At 46.2% G+C, this 27352-nt stretch overlaps 1 protein-coding gene across 1 annotated transcript in view; it reads right to left on the bottom strand.

Annotated features, from left to right (window-relative positions):
- Nucleotides 1-203: 203 nt before the first annotated feature.
- Nucleotides 204-27352, bottom strand: part of tacr1a (tachykinin receptor 1a) — a 56596-nt gene continuing 29447 nt past the window's right edge. Inside the window, exons 3-5 of the mRNA XM_037778695.1 lie at nucleotides 12464-12614; nucleotides 8261-8457; nucleotides 204-571 (exon numbers count right to left, since the gene is read on the bottom strand). Coding sequence (XP_037634623.1) covers nucleotides 226-571; nucleotides 8261-8457; nucleotides 12464-12614 — 694 coding nt within the window. The 3' untranslated portion in view covers nucleotides 204-225. The remainder of the gene's footprint in view (nucleotides 572-8260; nucleotides 8458-12463; nucleotides 12615-27352) is intronic.

The following is a 27352-nucleotide window of genomic DNA, read 5'->3' as shown; positions in this document are numbered from 1 at the left end:
GTGGGTGAGGACCACGTTGTGGGGGAGGACAGCGTTGTGGGGGAGGACAGCGCTCAGTGAACAGGGACTTAGTCTCACTTGTAAATGAGCCAACATAACGCTCCGCTGTGAATGAACTGAGCAACAGTCTGAGACACACTCACACATTCACGCCGTCCTTTAGCATGAACACACAGGAGCCAGCAGCGATGTGACCAATCAGCTGCCTCACTGTCCCCGCTGGCTCTATTCCTGCAGGTTGTTACTGGAGTAGAAACTGGACGTCTCCGATACGGTTTTGGAGACGCTCCGGGACGATGACCCGTTTGAGGTGAGGTCCAGGGAGGAGCTATGTGGTCTGGCTCCGACCGCCGCCCCACCGGGCCTTGTACCCGCTACCGCCTTGGCCTTGGGCTGCTCCATGTCATCTCCGACCTGGAGGACGGTGGACACGGTGGTCTCCATCCGGCTGGCCTTGTAAACGCTCGTCTGGGTCTGAAGGTAGCGAGTGGACTTGAGTTCGAGGCCTTCGTAAGAGCCTCGAGGGACGCAGGGACAGAACCGGAAGGCTTGTTTAAAACCGGCACGAAACCTGTGAAAGAAAAACACTGTTAGTCTCATTTATTATTATTATTATTATTATTATTATTAGCCTTTATTTAATCAGGTTAGTCTAGTTTAATATTATTATAATTATTATTATTGTTATTATTATTATTATTATTATTAGCATTTATTTAACCAGAGGCCTGTATTACGAAGCGAGTTCAACATACCCAGGGTATCTTCTCGTTACCTGGCTTCACCAACCCTAACAAACGAGATCACGCTAAGCGGTCCTACAACGGTGGTTATCTACTCGGTAAATCAACCCAGGGTTTCTCATTCTGGATGTGAGTGCGTTCACATGAACGGGAAGGTGTTTGCAGTATATAACCGATCACAGACATGGACAAGTCCACAGATTTACAGACAGACAGGCAGAGCGGCACATTTTACAAAGGAAGAAACTATATTAGACAAATACTAAGAAATGAAACACTTAATCCAGACTAAAAGTAACACAGATGAAGCTGCCAAATGCAGGAAGGAGAAAGAGTAAAAGAAAAAACTCCCGATGTTTGAATGCGTAAATTAACAGTGTTATTAATATAACGGAACTATCAAAAGTCAGATGTAGCTTTCAAGAGTCGAATAGATGAATGAATTACACTTCTTTGTACCCTAAGAGTAACATGTGACCACTAAGAGTAACATATGACCATATCAACCTTCTTTCAGCTGCGTCCCCCCTCTCCGGCGGTGTGAAACGGACTCAAGAGCAAAAAAAAATAAATATAAAAATATAATTCAAAGCGGTAAACACCCACAGCATAAATCCAGCTGTCCTTCCTGCATCTGTCAGTTTAAACTGTGTTGTTTATAGTCTGGATTATGACTTAAACTTCTTCATATTTGTGTATATTATCATACAATCTACTCACTGAGCTCTGATTGGTCAGTAGGAGGTGCTTTTATACGAGTTGATCTCTTATCTGGAACATAACCTGCTCCGAAGCAGGTTAGGTGTTCAGCATAAATTACCATGGTGATCTACCCCGGTAAGAAGTGATCCACTGTCGTAGGACGGAAAACCCTGAAGGGTTAACCCTGAAGTTACCTCGCTAATGCCAAATCCTGCTTCGTAGTACAGGCCTCAGGCCTCTGAGGCCTGTTTCACAAAACCCAGATAACGGATTAAACCGGGGTTTTCCAGTTATCCTGGCTAAGTTTAGCCTTGACTCAGTTTCACGAACGCAGTGGCACATCAGTTACCATGGAGATTTATTCTGTGCAGTTAGCCTGCTCCAGACCAGGCTAACAGCCAGGCTTAATTTATCCTGGTGTCTTATCGGTTCAGTTAGCAGTCACTCCGATCAGAAACCAGTGTGTTTTTTTACAGTTAGTCCATGATCTTATGCATGTATTTTGCCTTATTGTTATTAGCCTGCATTAAAATACCATATTTGAATGCTAATAACAATAAGTACTAACTGAATACATACCACCATTCAGCTAAGTACTTTTATTTTAACATTGTGATCATCATTCATTTTTATTTTTGTAATCATTCATGTGATAATCATTATTACGGTTATATTGTGTTTATGAAGACTGCTGTTCATATTGTTGTTAGAGGTTGATGAATATATTATTGATTAGAAATAGCTGATAAAGTTCACTGGACCAGTAACTATGTAGTGTATATATACTGTACATGTATTGGGTCTGCTGGGGGAGAAACACACAGCAATGATTAATACATCCTGTTACTGTGTATTCTGACAGTGTACTTTGAAATGATCACTTCCTTCTCTTTCTAATCCCCTCAGTATGTATTGTTCAGTGTGTGCTGTACAGACATCCGACAATTTGTGAATTCTGTAAAACACATATCAGTTCTTAATTCTGCATGGTGTGGATGTCCTACACATAACTCTCACTACGACGCCAGGCTGCTCTCAGGCTGTACAGTATCTGGGTCCTGTTAAAAATGATGTTTTCCATGAGCACCACATCACTGACTTCTTATCCATTATGGACTAAATTATAAAAAAAATATTCCCATTGACATAGGCTACATCCAGCCTTCCATCTTTCTTTCTTTCTATATAAATAATGCTAGTATGATGGGACACACCATGCACAATTCCTGCTGTGCTAACTAATGTGTTTTAAAGAATTACAGCCCACACTTAAAACAGCAAATATAATTTGCAGAGGTGCAAATGTCAATGAAAAAAGTGATTTATTTAAAAAGAGTTGACATTTAAAACCACAAAAAAACTGCAGGACTTGGACAGATCTGGAGATAAAAAGACATTGAGGGAATTAGAAAGAGAAGTAAGTGATCATTCCAGTTCACACTGTAAGCATGTACAGTATGTAACATAATGTATTAATCATTGTTATATATACAGAATATGGTCTCGTCGTATTCTAGCATTGTGGATTAGTGGTTGTAATTAATCTTCATAGTAAATTTCCTAAATAATATATTAACTTCAGCCGCTCATTGTTAAGGTGAAGTGACAGTAACTCCTTGAATGGTTAAATGATGACGGTTTCAGTTAACAGCAGAGGTGAGTCAATGTAATGTTGTAGGTAATCTCATAATCTGGCTCAACCTAGTCTCTCCTCCTCAGCCTGGCTCAACCTAGTCTCTCCTTCTCAGCCTGGCTCAACCTAGTCGCTCCTCCTCAGCCTGGCTCAACCTAGTCGCTCCTCCTCAGCCTGACTCAACCTAGTCTCTCCTCCTCAGCCGGGCTTGGCCTTCGTGAAACCAATTAAGCCAGGATGAACTGACTAGACTAGGTCAAGCCTTGCTTTCTCTCTTATTCTGGATATCTTTATTCTGCTTTTGTGAAACAGGCCCCAGGTTAGTCTAATTTATTATTATTATTATTATTATTATTATTATTATTATTATTATTATTATTAGCCTTTATTTAACCAGGTTAGTCTCATTTAGTTTGGTTCATGTGCACATTTCAAAATGGTGCACATGAACTACTGGATCATCCACCAGCGCTGAAAATACACGTGCAACACCTGACATTACTGAGGAATATATTTGAATAAACACATTATGGTCCCTTTAACTCTTCATTTGCTGGTCAGTGTACACCAAAGACATTACAACTTCATGTGTTAAAGGCGTGGCAGGGATGAAGATCATGGATGAGGTCAGCTACATGGACTGTGTACTTAATGCTTCTTTAATAAACTGCAATCATAAAATGAAGAGTTTAGTCATACTATACAGTAAATGGCATCAATGTTGTTGCAGTGTAGTTTACAGAAATCTGAGAGAAATAAAATCCCAACACAGTGTCCTGAACCGTATCAGTATTTGCTGAGTGGAGAGAAACATACATACAGTATATATTTTTGTTCCCTCAGTAGAACCCGTCACAGAACCCCCGGTGCCAGGATGTGATAAAGACTGTCAGTGCGTCATGACGGGGAGGTCTCCGATTAAAGGGGGTGAGATTAGTGAATATGATTGGCCTCTAATCAGCCCCCCGATAATAATGTTCACCACCCTGTGCCCAAGTGTGCAACAGGTGTGCCAAGTGCACCTGACCACAAAAGTACCAGAAGTGCACTTGGCAGAGCCGTCGGTGGAGCTGAACTCTTTTCAAAGTGTCCGTCTCCAACACGCCTGTTGATGTGATAGAATAATGGATCAAAACCACACGTCTGATGTGCACATTAACACGGAGGGTTCTGTGGTTATTTTCAGCAGTCTGCTGCTACGTGCATTACATGGAACCAGCCGAACAGCTGTGTGTAATGGTTCTCTGTAATTGGCTCTCTCTATGTGCATTTATCTCCTGCAAATGAACCAAAACCTGCCAACATCTTCATTAAATTGAGGTCATGAATTATATCTTGTGCGCTTTAATTAATCAAAACGTGTCCACGATTTCATTAAATTGAGGCAAAAATTATATCTTGTGTGCACAAATTAGTAAACTGTGGCTTCAATATGTATTTTTTTTCTCTCTCGGGCTCTGGAAGTATTTACATATTCAGCTGTCAACATTTTTCTTCCACTTCACACCATCTAAAGCAGCCGATGTGGAAATGTTCCCCATCTGACCGACTGTTTACTGTCTGCACCAGAACAGAGGAACAGACTGACTGGTAGAGATGGAATGTAAGGACAGAGCAAAGAGCAAAGAGCAAAGACTGTGTACCTGAAGCCCTCTCACGTTAATTAACACTAAAAGTGACATTTACTGATGACCTTTATTGAAAGGCTCATTTCAGCAGGATAAAGCACAGAGGGAAGAGATGACTGAACAATAAGAAGAGATGAAGAAATCAGACGTCAGTAAACACACCAACACAGACAGACAGACAGATAGATGGATGAAGAGGAGAAGAGGAGGGAAAAAGGGGAAATGTCAATCTCTGAGAGCAGCAGAGGGATGAGGAGAGATGCTTGGAGATGAGATGAGAGGACCATCATCGGTCACACATTTGAATTTAAATAGCTGAGCTGATAGAGAGTTCTCCTATACAGAATGATGATGACTAACCCTGCGCTCACCGACATCCAGCCCACATACTCTCATTTTTAGGACTCTTCCAGGAGGCGAAAGTGTGAAATCGCATTTCTCTGACAGCACAAAGACAATTAACAGGTGGCCGCGGTGCAAGACAATGAGACAATGGGAGGTGATTGATTAAAGACAACAAGCAGAGACGACCATCTGCCTTCATTTTCATAACAACCATCTTTTTATTCATTGATATTTCTGTTGACAGGCAGAATACAGATAAGGCCACAGTTTGACAGTAAATAGTTGATGTTCACAGTGGGATTCAGTCTCAGAGAGGGTTATAAAGTTTGTTCTAACTTCACTTCATGTGTGGAAGTCTTTGAAGTGTGGAGAGTTTCTTTCTAAAGAAGTGACAAAGTGAGAATCAGCAGCCTCTCCACTGAGCTGTCATCTGCTTTACTGAGGCAGCGGTGGAGGACGGACTACTGACTCTGTGACTGTGTGTGATGATCGCTGCTAAACAAGGACATCATGTTTTCCCCCTGAAGTGATGTCATCTTTTCTTTAAAAATGTGGACATATTCCCTCAACAAATGAGGCTATTATTTTGTCATGATCTTGAAAAGGTTTTTAAGGATAGCATCACCAATCAGGAGTCTGTATTGGAAATTAATAAATGACGAGATGATTCAAACCATGGAGTTATGAATAATGTAACAAAACACTGCACCCATGGAGGAAATGAAGTAGTAATAATACTTTTGAAATGATTTACAAGTACTACAAGTACTCCAGTATTCAAATAATGGCCATCAATAACAACATGAATAAAAACCAAATCAGTGCATACCAACAATACAACAATAGTCATTCACTATTTCATTTCATTGCTTCTATCAAGCTGTTGTCAATGAAACTCAGCACTTCCTGCAGAGGTGGCCCTATAGGCGGAATAGGCCAATGCTAGGGGCGCCATTCATTCATCCGTAGGGTTGCCATTCATCCATAGGGGTGCCATCCAGTCATCTATAGGGGTGCCATCCATTCATCCATAGGGGTACCATTCATCCATAGGGACGCCATCCAGTCATCCATAGGGGTACCATTCATCCATAGGGGCACCATCCATTCATCCATAGGGGTGCCATTCATCCATAGGGCGCCATCTAGTCATCCATAGGGGTGCCATTCATCCATAGGGGCACCATCCAGTCATCCATAGGGGCGCCATTCATCCATAGGGGCGCCATCCATTCATCCGTAGGGGTGCCATTCATCCATAGGGACACCATCTAGTCATCCATAGGGGTGCCATCCATTCATCCATAGGGCTGCCATTCATCCATAGGGGCGCCATTCATCCATAGGGGCGGCATTCATCCATAGTGGCGCCATTCATCCATAGGGGCGGCATTCATCCATAGTGGCGCCATTCATCCATAGGGGCGTCATTCATCCATAGTGGCTCCATTCATCCATAGGGGCGCCATCCATTCATCCATAGGGGCATCATTCATTCATAGAGGCACCATTCATCCATAGGGGTGGCATTCATCCATAGGGGCGCAGTCCATTCATCCATAGGGGTGCCATTCATCCAAAGGGGCACCATTCATCCATAGGGATGCCATTCATCCAAAGGGGCGCCATTCATCCATAGGGGTGCCATTCATCCATAGGCTTGCCATTCATCCATAGAGGCGCCATTCATCCATAGGGGGGGCATTCATCCATAGGGGCGCCATCCATTCATCCGTAGGGGCGCCATCCATTCATCAATAGGGGTGCCATTCATCCGAAGGGGTGCCATTCATCCATAAGGGCACCCCTATGGATGAATGGATGGCACCCCTATGGATGAATGGCGCCCCTTTGGATGAATGGCATCCCTATGGATGATTGGCGCCCCTTTGGATGAATGGCACCCCTATGGATGAATGGATGGCGCTCCTATGGATGAATGCCGCCCTTATGGATGAATGGCACCCCTTCGGATGAATGGCACCCCTATGGATGAATGGCACCCCTATTGATGAATGGATGGCGCCCCTATGGATGAATGGATGGCGCCCCTATGGATGAATGGCGCCTCTATGGATGAATGGCAAGCCTATGGATGAATGGCACCCCTATGGATGAATGGATGGCACCCCTATGGATGAATGGCGCCCCTATGGATGAATGGCGCCCCTTTGGATGAATGGCATCCCTATGGATGAATGGTGCCCCTTTGGATGAATGGCACCCCTATGGATGATTGGACTGCGCCCCTATGGATGAATGCCACCCCTATGGATGAATGGTGCCTCTATGGATGAATGATGCCCCTACGGATGAATGGATGGCGCCCCTATGGATATTCATCCATAGGGGCGCCATCCATTCATCCATAGGGGTGCCATTCATCTGAAGGGGTGCCATTCATCCATAGGGGTGCCAAACCCCCCCCCAAGTCCAAACTCCACAGCTTTGGGGACAGAGCATTCTCCAGGGCAGCTCCCAAGCTCTGGAACTCACTCCCCAATCTCATCAGAGACTCCGATTCCCTCACCATATTCCAGTCCCGCCTCAAAACACATCTTTTCTCATCTGCTTACCCATAGCCCCCTCCCACCCCTACCCATCAGTCCGTGTGTATGTATGTGATTGTGCCTGTGTATGTCGCTTTTTGTCGTTCGTCTCCTGTCTGTCTCACACCGTTTTCCCCCCGACTATGTTAAAGCGTCTTTGAGATCACTAAAAAGCGCTATATAAATCTAATATATTATTATTATTATTATTAATTCATCCATAGGGGCACCTATTAAATAGGCCCTATTCACCAGGCAAAAAGACAGAAGTAATTGGATGACTGAATAGTTGCCTAAGTTGAAGTTAGCCGCTATTGTTCCAGTAGCTGAGAACTACTCAGGTTCATAGAAAGTAAAGGTAAGTGGAAACTGTACACTTCTTAGGACAGCTTGCATTCAAACATGTGCGTATTGTAGGGAGACGCTATACCGCAGTAATGGCAACTTGTTTACTTCCGTTATTCCCCCAGATTGGTGTATACGCTCTCTGTCTCTAATATAAGCTACATTCAAATGCAGGCCTGCTTCTCTCTGCAGCTGAAGTAGATATTTGAGAGTTTCCAGTAGCTAAATGTGTGATAGGATGTATTTGTGTGTATTTCCAATAGCTAAATGAGTAATAGGATGTAGGATGTGTGTGTGTGTTTGGTGCTGACCAACCTGTCGTTGAGGCAGCAGTAGATGATGGGGTTGTACATGGTGGAGCTCATAGCCAGCCACATGATGGCCAGGTAGACCTGCTGGATAAAAGTTTCTTCAAACATGTCGGGGAAGAACTGGTGCAGCAGGAAGAAGACGTGGTAGGGCAGCCAGCAGATGGCAAACGTACACACCACCACGATCATCATCTTCACCACCTGTCGGGACACACCACAGCACCATTTTGTCTTCATTTTGTCCTCCCTGTCCATTCTGGTGTGTGTCCATGTATTTTACATCACTACACCATTATTATTATTGCAAAAGCCTTCATGCTGCAAGAGATGCTGCAAGTTTTCAAAAGACCAGATTCAATGATCCTGTCATAAACAGTCCAACAGAACACATGCTCCATAAATAATACAGAATACATATAAAACCATCAATCCGAACTGTGTTACAGGCGGTGCTGTCAAGTTTCTGCTTGTTTTACTGATCTCTAATGATGCTGCTCTACACTGATTGTCTCCTCTGAGACTCTCCTCTCTTTAACCAGCCTCTCTGTTTCCTCAACAAGTGGTGACCAATCTGTCCGTCCACAAAAAAACTCCTCGGCTTTGAACTTTGTCTCTGGCAATGAACTGAAAATAATAGATGGAGAGACGCCACAGATCTGTGAGGCAGCCTCATTAGATGAGGAGGCAGACGGCTGTCTGTCCTGCACATGTAACATGATCAAGAGATTTTTACAGTCAATAAGGAAGACTGAAAAATGTGTTTGCAGTATGTTTGCTTAAAAAGGTTGTTTCTAAGATTTTTGTCTACCACAGCTGCTGAGATACGTCATGTCCTTTCTCCCACAGACACGTCTCCATCCTGTAGCTGTACGGCCGGTAGGAGAGAAGAGTCTGTGACTTAATGCTAACGTTAGCAGATATAATACCATGGATGCCATTCATCTAAGGCTGCATCCCAAAGCTCTTAATTGCATCCCTGTTTCCCTCACTTGCGTCTTTTCCTTGCATCTTAGTCCCTCCCACCATGGAAGCATGGAGAGACGCAAGGAAACCATGTGAGGAGAGAGGAAACAAGGAAATACGTTTGAAGAGACATGAGACGGTCGTTTCCTCTGAAGCGTCACGTGAAGCGACGTCCGTTTCTGATGACAGCAGCAGCTGATCACAGCTGGATTAGCTGTTTATGTCTGAACTGATCTAATACTAATAAAGACAAGTGCAAGCTGCAGTCTGTATTTCTACTGTGGACTGAGTCCTGCTTAGAGGCTCAGGAACCATCTCTACTGGCACAATATCTTTATATTATTTATTCATTATTAGTGTCTGTAGTTATTGATATTCTAATAGTGAGTTAATTATTTCATAATCCAGAATATGACTATGGTGTCTTTTGAACACTGGACATTATTTATTAGGATAAAGGGAAAATGTAAATGATATAACTCATATCAAACGACGTTCAGGAATTATCAGCCTCATGTGACTGAATGGAAATGAGGATAAATGATGTAAAAGGTGTTTGTTGCTGACAGACAGACTCTCCTTCTCTCTCTGACTTTAATAGTATCATTAATAAAAGTTAACGGGGGAAATAACAGATCATAAAAAGAAAAAACATTCTAATAAATGCAGAAAGCTATTTTAAATTAGTTTGTCGGGTATTATAAACCCCTCTCAGTGTCGAGCTCCTTCACTGACGGTGTGTGAAGGAGAGATACTGTAGGTCCTTCTGCTGCTGTTCAGAGCTTCAATTAACACAGATTATAACTAGATGGTGAATCAGAAGACAACTAAAATGTAAAATGTTTAATCTGTGATGTGTCTTCACTCCGGTATGAAACTCCAGTGATGTTAAGAGGTAAAGTTATCAGATCAGTCTGATCGGCAGCAGCGTCCAATCAATAACTGATATCCAATAAGGGGGCGTGTCGGTCGGTAAAAGACTTCCGTGGAGGATATACTGGTGTATCCTCGCTCATAGCTCCTCGATCCTCGATCCTCGATCCTCGATGCACAAATAAGAGCTTTGGGACGGTCTTCAAGATGGCGCACCAGAACAACTTCCGGTTCAAGCGAGGACTGGGAGCGAGGAAATGAAAATTAAGAGCTTTAGGATGCAGCCTAAGACACAAGGAAAAGACGAAAGTGAGGGAAACGTGGATGCAATTAAGAGCTTTGGGATGCACCCAGTGTGTTTCCTGCCTCTGTGATGACCTGCCCCGCCCTAATTAGTCTCACCTGCCCCTGATTACCCTCCTCCCTGGTGTATTTAGTCTATAGGCCTTTCCCATTTGTGTTTTCATACGGCTCAATTTCTCTCCTCGACTCCTCTCCTCGACTAGTCTCCTCGCGTCTTAGTCGCGCCCATGGGAGATGTGAGCGGAGGAGGCGAGGAAAAGACACGAGGAGAGAGGAAGAGAGGAAATATGTTTTTAGAGACATGAGACGTTGTTTCCTCTGAAGCGTCACGTGAAGCGACGTCCGTTTCTGATGACAGCTGCAGCTGATCACAGCTGGATCAGCTGTCAGTCGGCTTTAACAGCTGTTTATGTCTGAATTGATCTAATACTAATAAAGACACTCAGTTATTCTCAGTGGTAGAGCAGCAGTGTTTCCTCTCTGTAGCCTGTTACCTGTTTAACAAACACCTGCACATGAATAACAGCTGCAGTCTGTATTTCTACTGTGGACTGAGTCCTGCTTAGAGGACCAGGAACCATCTCTACTGGATCAATATCTTTATATTATTTATTCATTATTAGCGTCTGTAGTTATTGATATTCTGACAGTAGAAGTTATGTATTAGGCTGAATGTTTCAGGGAAAATGTTAATGATGTAACTCATATCAAACCCACATTCAGGAATTATCAGCCTCATGTGACTGAATGGAAATGAGGATAAATGATGTAAAAGGTGTAAAAGACAGACCCTCCTTCTCTCTGACTTTAACTGGATCCTTAATAAAAGTTAACGGGGGAAATAACAGATCATCAAAAGAAAACTCTTTCTAATAAATGAAGAAAGTTGTTTGAGGTCCGTTTGTTGTCAGCTTTTATAAAGCTCTCTCAGAGTCAGACTCTTTCAGTGACGGTGTGTGAAGCAGAGATCCTGCAGGTCCTTCTGCTGCTGGAACAATGTTCACACCTACAGTTAACACTGTTCACATATACAGTTAACACAGATTTTAACTGGATGGTGAATCAGAGGATAACTAAACTATAAATCTTTTAATCTGTGATCTGTCTTCACTCCGGTATAAAACTCAGTGATGTTGATGTATCAGATCAGTCCGGTCGGCAGCAGCATCCAATCAGTAACTGATATCCAATAAGGGGGCGTTTCGGTTGGTAAAAAACTTCCATGGAGGAGACACTGGAGGATACACTGGTGTATCCTCGCTCATGGCTCCTCCGGCAAGCCTCCTCTATCCTCGCTCCTCGAGATGCATCTTATGTATTGGGACGTCCTTCAAGATGGAGCGCTGAGATCGATTTCCGGGTCACAGCCGGAGGAGCGAGGAGCGAGGAGCGAGGAGACGAGGAGGCAAAAAATCTGGAAATGAGATGCACCTATAGTCAGCGTTCCAGCCTTTCGTTCCTCGTGTGATTCAGACCTTGCTTCCGTGTACTAAGACTTTGTCCAGTGTTTTTTGGTTACTTCTGCCTGTTTTGGACTGACTACCTGTGTACATAGGCACAGTTTGAACTTTAAGGTTCTAGAGAGAATGTAGTGTGTACAACACAGAGAGTTCTAATGTTCATTCATGTTCAATTCATATTACACCCTCCAAACAGAATGCAACACAAAATCAGTTTGATTTCATTGATTTCTATTGGGATGAACTAACAGGCAACGAGCGATGAAGCACTGCACAGCGCCACGTTTAGAGCTGAACTTTTGTCAGACGCCCAGTTTCTATTTATTCCTTATTCCAATGGACGAGGAACGGCTGATTGGTGAAGTTGAAATGAGGAGTTATCTGATACGAAACCTCCTCATTTCACTATAAAACACCTAAAAAAGGAGACAGGAAGACGTTTTATCTTATCTGCCCTGTGTATGGAGTCCTTGTCTATTGGCCCAGCGTGATACAGGCAGACATGAACATTGCAGCCACGTCCTGTTCATATGACACGGTTTGAGTAATCTGATTACACTAGTCTGTAATCCCAGAAGCTGTGGGTAGCTGTCTAAAGTACAGGTTACCTTGCGTTTGGCGGTCAGCTGCTCCTTGTAGCGGTCAGAAGAGTCTCCGGGGATTTCACTGGCCCAGAGGGTCAGTCCCACCACCAGATAGGCACAACCCATCACCAGCAGAGGCAGGAAGTAGATCAGGATGGCCACGCACACGTAGTACCTACAACCACACATACAGTATACATTCCATATCACAGAGAAATCACAGAGAGGATTTCTGACTTTAAAGGAACCACTGTTACCGTATACATTCTCCTAAAATCACACTTGAATAGAACATCAAGCAGTATAGTATATTTACTTCTAAAACCAAACCTACACCCTTTGGCCACACAAGGAGGAGGGGTATCGGATTATTACCAACGAGCACATGTAAACTGTTGACTGACCAGTACCAGGAAGCAGGATTAGCGGTTAGCAAAGTAACTTCAGGGTTAACCCTTCAGGGTTTTCAGTCGTACGACGGTGGATCACTTTTTACCGGGGTAGATCGCCATGGTAACTGATGCTGAACACCTAGCCTGCTCCGGAGCAGGTTATGTTCCAGATAAGAGATCAACTCGTATAAAAGCACCTCCTAATGACCAATCAGAGCTCAGTGAGCAGATCATATGATAATATTACACACATATAAAGAAGTTACAGTCATAATCAGACTAAAAACAACAGTTTAATCTGACAGATGAAGAAGTAACCGTCATAATCAGACTAAAACAACACAGTTGAAACTGACAGATGCAGGAAGGACAGCTGGATTTATGCTGTGGGTGTTTACCGCTTTGAATTATGTTTTTATATTTATTTATTTTGGTCTCGAGTCCGTTTCACACCGTCGGAGACGGGACGCAGTTGAAAGAAGGTTGAAATAGTCATACACGGGTGGAGCACCGGGACCACCGACTCCAATCAGGCACCTTCAACTCAACACAGCCCACGGGACACATCACACCTCTGCAGATAAACGGGGGCCGTCACACAGCTAGTAGTAAAATCAAAAGTTACTCATTGGAGTGAAGGGTTGAATCAATCATCATTATGGTGTTTGCCAGAGGACTGATGAATAGTTTTTCTTTGTAACACGATTAAAGATGTTTGAGGCTTCAGTTAGACTTCTGCTCCAATAACTGTCCAACCAGTTTAAACCCTTAATGACATAATTAAACATGACAGTTTCACTATTTAGCTGATGATGTGGTAATCTATCACAGACACAGTGTTTGATCCGCTTAATTCCCTGTTAGTGTGTACAGGTTAATGTTGGGGTCTGTTTATATACGTATGTGTGTGTGTGTGTGTGTGTGTGTGTGTGTGTGTGTGTGTGTGTGTGTGTGTGTGTGTGCATTAATGTCCATTAAATTGTATTATACCAGTGTGAGCCGTGTAGCGTGAGTGTGTGTTTGCTATCTGACCTCCTGACTCCAGCAGCCACAGAGGGAATATCTGTTTACATCTCTCCCAAAGCTGCAGATGAGACTCACGTGTTCCTGGAAATGAGCTACAATTATGTTAATCCCACTGAATACAGACACACATACAGATACACTATAGGTAGGTGTTATCCGGTCAGGGGAGAAGATGTAGACAGTTAACACAGTGCCTGGAGAGCTCTTCCAGCTTCAGAAACTAGTCTGGTTGACAGGTTTAACTGAGCGGTCTACTTTGAAAATCAACCCTTCAATGCAGTGAAACCCAAAGCTAAAATAAGGGAAGGAGGTGTGTAGTTCAGGTTTGTGCTGGTTACAGGCGTTACCTCTCTCAGTCTAGATCCAATAATCACTATTGGATTGCCTCAATGTTAAAGGGACTATTTGTAACTTTGTATGCGCATAAATGTAGCGGGTCGTCACACATGCGCGCTCACATATGCGCGTTCGCGTGTGTGCCTCTCCAACTCTGCCTGCCTGCCTTCGCTCAGAGAGCGCACGCGTTCTCAGCTCGCTCCACCTCTAGACGTGAACGCGCGCTCACTCCTCACTGCAGAAGAGTTAGTTTAGCTCTGAGAATATCTAGTGAATGCACAGGGGACGTTTGTGCAGAAAAAAAATGCTGCAGCTCCTCCACACCAACAGAGGTTTCCCGTGTCTTGTGAAGTGACGGAGCTCCTTAGCTAGTATTACCCTCTCGTTACCGACCGGGTGCCGGTGTCTCCGGCTGCGGGAGGAGAGAGCAGGGAGACACGCTGCAGAGCGCCGCTGCTTCAGCCTGCACTTAGGCAGGAAAAGCCAACACTGGATCAGATCTAAATCATGTTCATGGAGAGACCTTCGTCTGGTCAGCTAACATTACTGCCAAGCAGCTGAAATATAGAGTGATATTGTGGCTTTAGCTGACTTGTGTCGCCTCACTGTTTTGAGTGATGCTCGTTCAGGTATATTGAGAGCGAGCAAGCGCGAGCCCGACGCTGACTTTCGTTGATTTCACGGCCACAGGTGTCGCTGTTAAGAAGCATTTCTGAAAGTTACAAATAGTCCCTTTAAGTAAATATAAAATAAAGAAAACCAATGAAGTTAATGATCTTAAGTGCTTATTAGATGCGACTCTAGGAAGGTTAAAGGTTAGGTTAAACAGTCTGATGCTTCTATGTGACCTACATCATGGTAAATGGACTTGTATTTATGTAGCGCTTTTCTAGTCTTCTGACCACTCAAAGCACTTTACACTACATGTCAGCATTCACCCATTCACACACCCATTCATACACTGATGGCAGAGGCTGCCATGCAAGGAGCCAACCTGCCCATCAAGATCTGATCTAAATCACCTCCTACTCTATCAGCTGACTACGTTTCATTCTTAGTTAACCAACCACATTCTGCCACGCTGTCCCTGAGCCAATCATATCGTTGCAATCACATTTTAAATTTGTTCTCCTCTCTGCTGCTGTCAGTTTTCATTTCAGTCAGAACCGATGCAACCTGCCTCCATCCATCACCTCCAATCGTCATCATATTCAGCCCAGTCCTGCTCCACATCCCTTCATCGGATCTTCGGCTACTCCAGTCACCACCACAACCAGCACCTCCATCAGTGTTTAGACTCCAGGGGGGAATATACCTATTCTCACCACGGCATCACTACCCCCTTTGATATACTACGTCACCATGGAGTCTAATCAACAAAGACCTTTCACTATTCATCTTATCATGCACCATGTACTAAATTATTGTTCATTCCATATGGAGTTTCTCCTGATTGAAATGCTTGTCATCGTGCTACTGGGTCAGATTCTGCTTGAAATCACACATAATCAAGCAGGTTCATCAGAAACTCCTTCAGATCAGAGTCCGGCAGCAACCAGCCAACTGCGGACAGACCAGCCCACCGACAGACCAGCCCACCGACAGACCAGCCCACCGACAGACCAGCCCTCTGCTGACAGACCAGCCCACCGACAGACCAGCCCACCGCGGACAGACCAGCCCACCGACAGACCAGCCCTCTGTGGACAGACCAGCCCTCTGTGGACAGACCAGCCCACCGACAGACCAGCCCACCGACAGACCAGCCCACCGCAGACAAACCAGCCCTTTGAGGACAGACCAGCCCACCGCGGACAGACCATCCCACCGCGGACAGACCAGCCCACCGCGGACAGACCAGCCCACCGCAGACAGACCAGCCCACCGCGGACAGACCAGCCCACCGCAGACAGACCAGCCCACTGCGGATAGACCAGTCCACCGCAGACAGACCAGTCCACCGCAGACAGACCAGCCCACTGCGGATAGACCAGTCCACCGCAGACAGACCAGTCCACCGCAGACAGACCAGTCCACCGCAGACAACCAGCCCACAGACAGACCAGCCCGTTCTCATTCCAAGGGCATCAAATACTGATGCTTTGTCACGGCTGCCGGTGTTAAATATCCACACTTGAGGCACCCTATAGCACTGGTATGAGACACACCAGGCTTTCCTTTAACTACAATGTAAACCCATCCACGTCAAGGGGAGGTGGATGGGTCCAACAAACACAAGGCTTACATCCAGGAGGCCACTGTTTGTGTCCCGTGCGTTACGTTACAATTAGCTGTTCACAACTTTCAGTTTCATTTTCACTGTACAAACTTAGTATTTTTAAGCCTAACCATGTAGTTCTTTCCTAAAACTAACTACAGTGGTTTTATTGCCTCAACCTAAGCAAGTGTTTTTGTTTACTTGACAACATTAATCACGTGTTTACTGCGACAGAAAAGAGTGACGCCGAGAGGTCTGACAGAGCGCCAGTAACCTGCAGTCGGAGCACCAGCGGGAGGTGGAGAGCTCGGTGCCCGGCAGCAGCGGCTCCTCCTCCAGCCAGGAGCAGAGCTTCACCTTGCTGCTCCGCCGGTCCTCGCTGGGAAGAGCCAACACTGACACAACGCTGCTGGATGCCCAGGCCGTATTGCTGGAGGAAAGGGAGGCACGCGAGAACCAGAACCAGGACTGAGTGGGGCAGACTGTGAGACCCTGCAGCAGTAAAATGAGAGGTTTTCTAAAGGGACTCTGGTGCTCGGAAACGCTACCGCATTTGTCCACAGGGACCGCCACCATCAACACAAAATGAGAGTTCCTCAAAGTAGAAAAGGACTGCAGAGCTGCATGATCTCGACCCACACAGCTGTTTGCAATTACTCTGATTAGACATGTGCTCAGGTTGAGGCAGGGCAGCTATGCAGGGATTTACATGATGCATATACATTATGTGCTAATAATAATAATAAAGGTGTACGTTGTCCTGCCCTAAAAGCTGAGTTTATTGTATGTCATACTGTGTGCAATGGGTCTAAGAAAATTTGACCTTCTGTGTCGGATTGTGTGAAATCAATTTTGAGGCCTGATGGCCTGATAGATGTCTGGTGAATTGTAGAGCTACAGTAGGATGTGAATAGATAAAAGCACATGAGAGCAGAGCACATCACCAGCTCACCTCATCCATCTGCACCGCTCACCGCACAAAACAATCAGCAAGCTTTGGCTGCAGTTCTTCCAGTCCCACAAACCTCTGTTTCGTTTGGCATCCATTGTTTTGGTTTGTGTGTACATACGTAGAATGGCAGATAGAAAATGTTGGCCGACCGCCGGCCGGTGTATCCAGCGTCAGTCTGTGTGGCATTCTGATTGGTTGGTTTGTAAATGTGGGTCACACTATTTCTGACACTGCCAAAACTCCAAACCTGCCGTCAGCGGACGTGTGCGATTTAGGACCAAAGATTTCTCTCTCATCTGAAACATCCAAGAATCCCACAGTGTAAAGGAGCCTTTAGACACACCAGCATTTTGTGGAATAATCAATTCATTCATTCGATTGATTCTGCATTAAGTAAATCTGAAAAAATCGTTAGCATCAAGTTCAGCTTTGGTGAACTTTGTGCCGTTGACCTTTAGCCAGCTGCCTGGTCAGTCCTGACATCTGATGTGTCAAAAAGACAGGAAGTCATCATACTGTAGCAGACTGCGTAGCCTTGTTGCGCCAGCTACTTCTATATAAAAAGTTTATATTGCTCCATAAATAAAAACATGTTTTGTTGATAGTTATGAGACAGCATGATGTCTAACTGCTTATTGTCATAAGAATCAGAGAGCAAAGTCATTTACAAAGAGCTTCAGCATATTATTTTCATGAGCATTTTGCCTCTTGATTACGCCACAGAGCCACAGAGCGAGAGCCACAGAGCCACAGAGCCCCAGAGCCCCAGAGCCCCAGAGCCACAGAGCCACAGAGCCACAGAGCCACAGAACCACAGAGCCCCAGAGCCACAGAGCGACAGAGCCACAGAGCCACAGAGCCCCAGAGCCACAGAGCGACAGAGAGACACAGAGCGACAGAGCCAGAGAGACAGAGAGACACAGAGCGACAGAGCCATAGAGCCACAGAGCCACAGAGCGACAGAGCCCCAGAGCAAGACAGACAGAGAGACACAGAGCGACAGAGCCACAGAGCCACAGAGCAAGAGAGACAGAGAGACACAGAGCGACAGAGCCACAGAGGGACAGAGCCACAGAGCCACAGAGCCACAGAGCCCCAGAGCGACAGAGCCACAGAGCCAGAGAGCCACATAGCCACAGAGCCAGAGACCCACAGAGCGACAGAGCGACAGAGCCACAGAGCGACAAAGCCCCAGAGCTGCAGAGCCAGAGAGACAGAGAGACACAGAGCAACAGAGCCACAGAGTCACAGAGCCACAGAGTGACAGTGCCACAGAATCACAGAGCGACAGAGCCACAGAGCCAGAGAGCCACAGGGCCACAGAGCCAGAGAACCACAGAGCGACAGAGAGACAGAGAGCCACAGAGCGACAGAGAGCCACAGAGCGAAAGAGCCACAGAGCCACAGAGTCACAGAGCCACAGAGCCACAGAGCCACAGAGCCACAGAGCCACAGAGCGACAGAGAGCCACAGAGCGACAGAGCCACAGAGTCACAGAGCGACAGAGCCACAGACGGACAGAGCCACAGAGTCACAGAGCCACATAGCCACAGAGCCACAGAGTCACAGAGTCACAGAGCGACAGAGCCACAGACGGACAGAGCCACAGAGTCACAGAGCGACAGAGCCACAGACGGACAGAGCCACAGAGTCACAGAGCGACAGAGCCACAGACGGACAGAGCCACAGAGTCACAGAGCCACATAGCCACAGAGCCACAGAGTCACAGAGTCACAGAGCGACAGAGCCACAGACGGACAGAGCCACAGAGTCACAGAGCGACAGAGCCACAGACGGACAGAGCCACAGAGTCACAGAGCCACAGAGCCACAGAGCCACAGAGTCACAGAGACACAGAGCCACAGAGCCACAGAGTCACAGAGCCACAGAGCCACAGAGCGACAGAGCCCCAGAGCCACAGAGCAAGAGAGACAGAGAGACACAGAGCGACAGAGCCCCAGAGCCACAGAGCAAGAGAGACAGAGAGACACAGAGCGACAGACCCATAGAGGGACAGAGTCACAGAGTCACAGAGCCACAGAGCGACAGAGCCACAGAGCCACAGAGCCACATAGCCACAGAGCCACAGAGCCACAGAGCCAGAGAGCCACATAGCCACAGAGCCAGAGAACCACAGAGCCACAGAGCCACAGATATTCTTCATATTCATACAGGTACATACATGAAATGTGACCTCTGTATTTAACCCGTCCTTTGGAGCAGTGGGCTGCTGTCTCGCTCAAGGACACATCGACATGCAGACAGTAGGAGTCGGGGATCGAACCGCTAACGTTGTGGTTAAAGGACGACCACCCGCTGAGGGCTGGAACTTTGGGACTTGCAACACCAGTTTTTATGCTTAGTTGTTTTTAATTATTGAGAATAAAGTAGGTAACATTCGTAATTATGGGTGTGTAGATTTAGGGGGGTGGGAGGGTGGATGGGTCCATCAAACACAAGGCTTTCCTCTAGGAGACCGCTGTTTGTGTCCCGTCTTCACAACGTTCAGTTTCCTTTTCCCTGCACAGACGTAGTAGTATGTGTTGGCTATGATTATGGGTTTCTCTCACTGGCCTCATTAATGATATTAGAACCACCGGAGCTCTTTTCACCTCTCAGACGAGTGGAGAAGACAAACGCAGTAAAATCTAATCTGGTCTTTAATTAAACCAAGAGGTCAAACATTCTGCCACAACGTTGCAATGAAACACTGTGTTAACTAAAGCCAACGCACATAGCAGCAGGTCACATGAGGCACAGATAATGTTTAGCACGAGGCACAGGAAAATCAATTCAGAGACAACGGAAGCTGTCACAGTCTAATTAGAAATGTGATTTGTACGCACACAAGTGGCCGTCGAAGTAATGAGCTCAGAGGAACTGTTGAGTAAATCCTGTCGTCTGCGGGGGTGTCGGGTGGAGGTGTGTTTGAGTATGTTTCTGCAGATTGGACAGGACAGACTACTGTGCATCACATCGGTGAATAGAAGTTGTTAATGTATGTCGGTCTTGTAAATGCTGAAAGAACGCGATGACTCTCCAAACTGGGACGTCTTTAAAGAAGAAGAGACGAGAGCATTTCCATTCTTGGCTCTCCTCCCGTCTAAAGTATGTGTGTTATTTCTCAGCTCTTAGGTGTCTGCTTTTTTTCTACAGCCGCTGTCTTTGGCAGACCTACTTTCTCTCTCTGGAAAAGTCCATCATGTCAGTGTGACTTGTCAGGATCAGGCTGTTGTCTTGGTCTGAGAGACACAGAGGTGCTTAATGTCCTCATACCTAGATAACAAGAACAGGTCGTTGACCGTTGTGTTTAAAGGTTTAATATAAGTATAAGTATAGACTGATACTAAAGTAATCCCTCTCAATCAGGCCCTATAACAGTGTGCTGGTGTCTGTATGTAGAGAGACGCTGCAGTCCTCTGCCTGGACTTCCTCTTCTCTTCTAGCGTTGCTGCGGTCAGGACTCTTCTGGGCGTCAAACAGCCTTTGGGCTCCACATGTCTTTGTAACCCTCAGCAGCCAATCACAGCATACAGGGTGTGCAGCCCGTTCTCATTCCCAGGTCGTCAGAATACACAAATTACAGTGCATTACTTTACATACTGTAGGTATAGCTACGAACGGTGGATGAGACCGTTCTGCGTAGTTATTACATTACGTACGTGACGTGATTCGGTACCAACATAGCTACGTACGTAACTTAAAATATCTCAACTCAAGCTGCTCGCAAAACGACCTGCACAGCCATGTTTCCTGTGAGGACAGCTTGGTTCCAACACAGCTGAACAGTCACGTCTCTGCACACGGTAGCTCCTCTGACAAAGAGGCTGTAAATGACACAGTGACACCAGATGTGGTGTCCAGAACGGCATATGGACTCTTTGTGAAGTGCTCCTTCCTCCAGAGTCATCCAGAGTCCTCCAGAGTCCTCCAGGGTCCTCCAGACGGTGAATCATCAACGTGTCCATCATGCAGGGAGAGTTGATGGATCCATTTACTGGTCCTGCTGATTTGCATGATTAAAGTGGTTTGTAAGACGGTTGCTACCACATTCAACACCACACAGCCTCTGCTCAGATTTTGGCTCTACGTTGTCTAAATAAACACCAATAAAAGCAGCCACAATGTGTTAATGAAGAGAGGTCAGAGAGGTCAGAGAGGTCGGAGAGTTCGGAGAGGTCGGAGAGGTCAGAGAGCTTCTGCTTCGTTTATTCTCATTCTCTTTTTCCAGGGTGTGACAACATTCAATCTGTTTAGTATAACTGGAGGATTGTCACTTTTTATATTAAAATAGACACTGTGGCTACTAAGTAATTGAAATGTCTGTTTTAATCCGTTCTACAGTTCTGTCATCACACGCTGTGCCTGTAATAAAGAGGTGCTCAGAGACTAGAGGGTTTCGAGAAGAGTTTTATAGTTTGGAAAGTGTGTCTGACTGGTGGAGCTCTGACAGGAGGAACAGATGAGCTCCTGGTTTAAAGCTGTTATTCCCAGACCTCACAGACACTTCTTAATATGGTTTGATATTTCTCACTGTTTCCCTGGTGTTTCTCCTCTGGTCTCAGGGGGTTCCTGTGTGTGCATGTCGATTGCAGAGAACAACCAACAGAAGGAAGCCGGCGTTCTGGTGATTTTCATGAGATTGAAAATATGTGTGGCTTCAGAAGCTCTCTGCTGACTAATTTATGGAAGAGATGAAAAACGTGTCTGTGCCAACATTTCTTGACACACACAGTCCCAGAGGTGTAAAAACAAGAAGAGATATTTTCTGATATATATTGTAGCCCGCTGGCTGCTATTGATCTGTTATCATGGCAGCAGGTGTGTGTGTTTTTATTGAGAATCTGGCTGCAGGGAGCAGCCACATCACCAAATAATGCTTCTCAGACTGCTTATGCTTGAGCTCCTTTTATAATTTCAATAAAATGTGAAATATGTTTTGATGTTTTAGAAAACCAAAAGTGCTTTCCTGTGTTATCTGTAGCCTATAGTCGGTATCATTCAGGTTATAGGAGCAGTGTCCCAGTCAGGATGCTCCTACATGTTATACAGCAGATATTCTGAATGTATACAGTGAATAAAAGATACGAGGAGATATTATAGATTTTGTTTTAAAACTATGCAGTTTTACATCATTTTGAAACACTATACAGCCTCCGTCTGAACATTCAATTCTTCTGGAAATGACTTTGAAAAAAAAGAGGGACTCTCTGACAGAGGGACTACCTGACAGAGTGACTCTCTGACAGAGGGACTCCCTGACAGAGTGACTCTCTGACAGAGGGACTACCTGACAGAGGGGCTCTCTGACAGAGGGACTACCTGACACAGGGACTCTCTGACAGAGGGGCTCTCTGACAGAGGGGCTCTCTGACAGAGGGCCCAGCAGACCTTCAGCTCCCACTGATGGACGGCGCTTTAGGGAATAGAAGCTGCACTGGGTCACCCTGCTGTCCGACAGGCTTAATCAATAAAACCGCCTTTAACAGATGTCACACACACACACATCTTCATCTTCATCTTCATCTTCATCTTCATCTTCATCTTCATTTTCATCTTCATCTTCATCTTCATCTTCATCTTCATCATCACACTGTGAGTTGTGTTGTTTTAATCTCTTCTCTCCCCCAGCGGACTAAGAGGCTAAAGTGTCTTTGTTTCTTGGCTGTTGGAGTGTGTGAATGTGTTTGTGTGAGTGGCTGTCTGAGCTCATTGAATGAACCGCATCAACATCTATTCTCCAGTAGATCCTGTATATGAGCATTCTGTGGAGGGAATGAATGTTTACATGTAGAATTAAACTAAGCCTTCTTATTTAAACATGTGGCTGGTCAGTGCACATATTGAATAAATGTGTGTGTAGGGAGGAGGGGCAGCTGGAAGTAATGCTGGTCTACTGCTGGTCTAGACTGGTCTACACTGGTCTACACTGGTCTACACGGGTCTACACAGGTCTACACTGGTCTACTGCTGGTCTACACTGGTCTACACTAGTCTACTGTTGGTCTACACTGGTCTACTGCTGGTCTAGACTGGTCTACACTGGTCTACACTGGTCTACACTGGTCACCGCCCCCCTCGCACTGCCACTCGTCCTGTCAATCATAGTGTGTTGTCCCCCCTGCACAAAGCAGCCACCTATACACCACTGGTCTGTTTAAAACTGGCTCTTTTTAACATTAGATCCCTCACTAGCAAGGGTCTGCTGATTAATGAATTTATTATGGACAACAAACTGGACTTCTTATGCCTCACTGAGACCTGGCAACAGCTAGATGATTTCTCCCAGCTCAATGAAGCTGTCCCACCTGGCTTTAATTACACCAGCAAACCCCGTGCTTCAGGGAGGGGGGGCGGTCTTGCTGTACTTTATCGTGACAGCATTAAAGTCTGTACAGTCACCGTCCCCCCTCATTCCACCTTTGAATGCTTAGCCATACAACTCACAGGCTCCACACCCATCATCATTATCACCATCTACAGACCCCCAAAGCCCTCTGCCCTCTTTATCACTGAACTGTCAGCATTATTAACCTCTGTGTGTGCCACGTCCCCTACTGTCATCCTTCTAGGAGACTTCAACATCCACATTGACAATTCTTCTGGTTTTACAAATGATTTCACCTCACTCCTTGAATGTCTAGATATCACCCAATATGTCAATTTCCCAACCCATAACAAAGGACACATACTTGATCTAATCTGCTGCACTGGTATCACCCCTCATAACCTCACTAATGCTGACCTCCCCATCTCTGACCACAAAGTCATCCTGTTTGAAATCGACGCCCCCCTATCCAAAATAAAAGAGCAACGGACCATCTCCCTCAGAAACATCAAGCATATCAACCCCACAGATCTCATCACCCTTATTAACTCCTCCCCCAGTCCTCCCCCATCCTCCTCCCCTGCTGAACTGGTGAATCACTACAACAACTGTCTCTCCTCTTCCCTGGATACCCTGGCTCCCGTGAAAACCCGCACAGTCTCCTTCACCCACACCGCTCCCTGGTACACCCCTTACCTCCGCCATCTCAAAACCACCGGCCGTCAACTAGAGCGGTTATACAAAAAGACTGGACTTTCAGTGCACATCCAACTCTACACAGAACACCTCCACCGTTACAAGAACGCTCTCTCCACCGCCAAATCCTCCTACTACTCCAACCTCATCAGTACCGGTCAAGGTAACACCAGAACCCTCTTCTCAACAGTAAACCACCTTCTTCAGCCTCCGAGAACCCTCCCCCAAAATACCTCCACTGATCACTGCACTGCCTTTCTGGAATTCTTTGAAAACAAAATCAACACCATCCACCAACAGCTGGCCTCATCCTGCACCTCCCCATGTGACCCACCCTGGATGGCAACCTCCTGCCAACCACTCATCAGCACCCTCTCTAACTTCACACCCACAACGGAATTAACCATCACTGAGCTCATCCATAAAGCCAAACCCACTACCTGTCAGCTCGATCCCCTCCCCACCATCCTCGTCAAAGCCTGTCTGCCCTCCATCTCCCCCATGATCACAAGAATAATTAACTCCTCCCTCACCACTGGTACTGTACCCCCCACCCTCAAAACTGCTGCAATTACACCAACCCTCAAAAAACCTGGTGCTGACCCAGCTGATCTGAACAACTACAGGCCCATCTCCAACCTCACCTTCATCTCCAAAACCCTTGAGAGAGTGGTCGCCGCCCAACTTCAGTCCCACCTCAACTCAAACAACCTCCATGAACCCTTCCAATCTGGTTTCCGCCCCAAACACAGTACTGAAACAGCCCTGGTCAAAATCACCAACGACCTCCTCCGTGCAGCTGACTCTGGATTGCTTACCATCCTCATCCTCCTCGATCTTACTGCTGCCTTTGACACCATCTCCCACCCACTACTCATCACACGTCTGACTGATATTGGTATCACTGGTGTTGCACTCACATGGTTCTCCTCATACCTCACCGACAGACAACAATTTGTAAAACTGGACAATCACAGATCAAGGTGTTCCGCTGTTTCACTGGGTGTCCCCCAGGGGTCAGTATTGGGTCCCCTCCTGTTTATCATCTACCTCCTTCCTCTCGGCACTATCCTCCGTCATCACAATGTCCTATTCCACTGTTATGCCGACGACACCCAGGTCTACATTTCAACTACACCCACTGCTGCCCTCCCACCCGCCTCACTCACCGCCTGCCTACAACACATCAAGAGCTGGATGAGCAGGAACTTTTTAAAACTAAACAGCAATAAAACCGAGGCCCTGCTCATCGGCTCCAAAAACAACATCTCCAAATCTCAACCCACCACTGCTCAAAACCTCACCATTGATGGCTTTTCAGTACCATTCTCAAACCACGTCAAGAGCCTTGGGGTCACCCTGGACAGCACCCTCTCCTTTACATCCCACATAAAAAACGTCACCCGGACTGCCTTCTTCCACCTCCGCAACATCTCCAGACTCCGCTCATCCCTGTCCCACTCCAGCACTGAAATCCTGGTTCACGCTTTTGTCACATCCCGAATCAACTATTGCAATGCTGTCCTCTCTGGCATTCCCATCAAACTACTCAACAGACTCCAAATCATTCAGAACTCTGCCGCCCGGATCATCACCCGCACCAAATCCTCCGACCACATCACCCCCATCCTCATCCAACTGCACTGGCTCCCTGTTAAATCCCGGATTGACTACAAAAACCTCCTGCTCACCTACAAAGCCCTCCATAACCTCGCCCCCACCTACCTCACAGACCTCCTCCAGGAGTACGCCCCCTCCCGTTCCCTCCGCTCATCATCAGCCGGACTTCTGACTACCCCCACCTCACGCCTCAGCACCATGGGAGCCAGGGCATTCAGCTGCTCTGCTCCCAGGCTCTGGAACTCACTCCCCCCACACATCCGGCAGTCTGACAATATCACATCATTCAAATCCCTCCTCAAAACCCACCTGTTTAAACTGGCATACTCTCTCTAGCACTCATCATCACCCATCCTATGTGTCTGTACAAATATGTCTCTGTCATGTCCTGCTGTTTTTATATTGTTTTATCTGTCTATGTTTTAATTAATTCTTGTAAGGTGTCCTTGGGTGTCCAGAAAGGCGCCACCAAATAAAATGTATTATTATTATTATTATTATTACACAGGTCTACACTGGTCTACTGCTGGTCTACACTGGTCTACTGCTGGTCTACACTGGTCTACACTGGTCTACACTGGTCTACTGCTGGTCTACACTGGTCTATACTGGTCTACACTGGTCTACACGGGTCTACACAGGTCTACACTGGTCTACTGCTGGTCTACACTGGTCTACACTGGTCTACACTGGTCTACTGCTGGTCTACACTGGTCTACATTGGTCTACCATAGGTCTACACTTGTCTACTGCTGGTCTACACTGGTCTACACTGGTCTACTGCTGGTCTACACTGGTCTACCACAGGTCTACTGCTGGTCTACACTGGTCTACACTGGTCTACCACAGGTCTACACTTGTCTACACTGGTCTATACTGGTCTACACTGGTCTACACGGGTCTACACAGGTCTACACTGGTCTACTGCTGGTCTACACTGGTCTACACTGGTCTACACTGGTCTACTGCTGGTCTACACTGGTCTACATTGGTCTACCATAGGTCTACATTTGTCTACTGCTGGTCTACACTGGTCTACACTGGTCTACACTGGTCTACTGCTGGTCTACACTGGTCTACCACAGGTCTACTGCTGGTCTACACTGGTCTACACTGGTCTACCACAGGTCTACACTTGTCTACTGCTGGTCTACACGGGTCTACACTGGTCTTCTGCTGGTCTACTGCTGGTCTACACAGGTCTACACAGGTCTACACTGGTCTACACTGGTCTACTGCCGGTTTACTGCTGGTCTACATTGGTTTACACTGGTCTAGACTGGTCTACCAAAGGTCTACTGCTGGTCTACACTGGTCTACACTGGTCTCCACAGGTCTCCACCGG

The sequence above is a fragment of the Sebastes umbrosus genome, chromosome 8 (assembly GCF_015220745.1).
Source record: "Sebastes umbrosus isolate fSebUmb1 chromosome 8, fSebUmb1.pri, whole genome shotgun sequence".
Taxonomy (NCBI): domain Eukaryota; kingdom Metazoa; phylum Chordata; class Actinopteri; order Perciformes; family Sebastidae; genus Sebastes; species Sebastes umbrosus.
The sequence above is the reverse complement of the archived record's forward strand: the minus strand, read 5'-3'. Positions and strand labels throughout refer to the sequence as shown.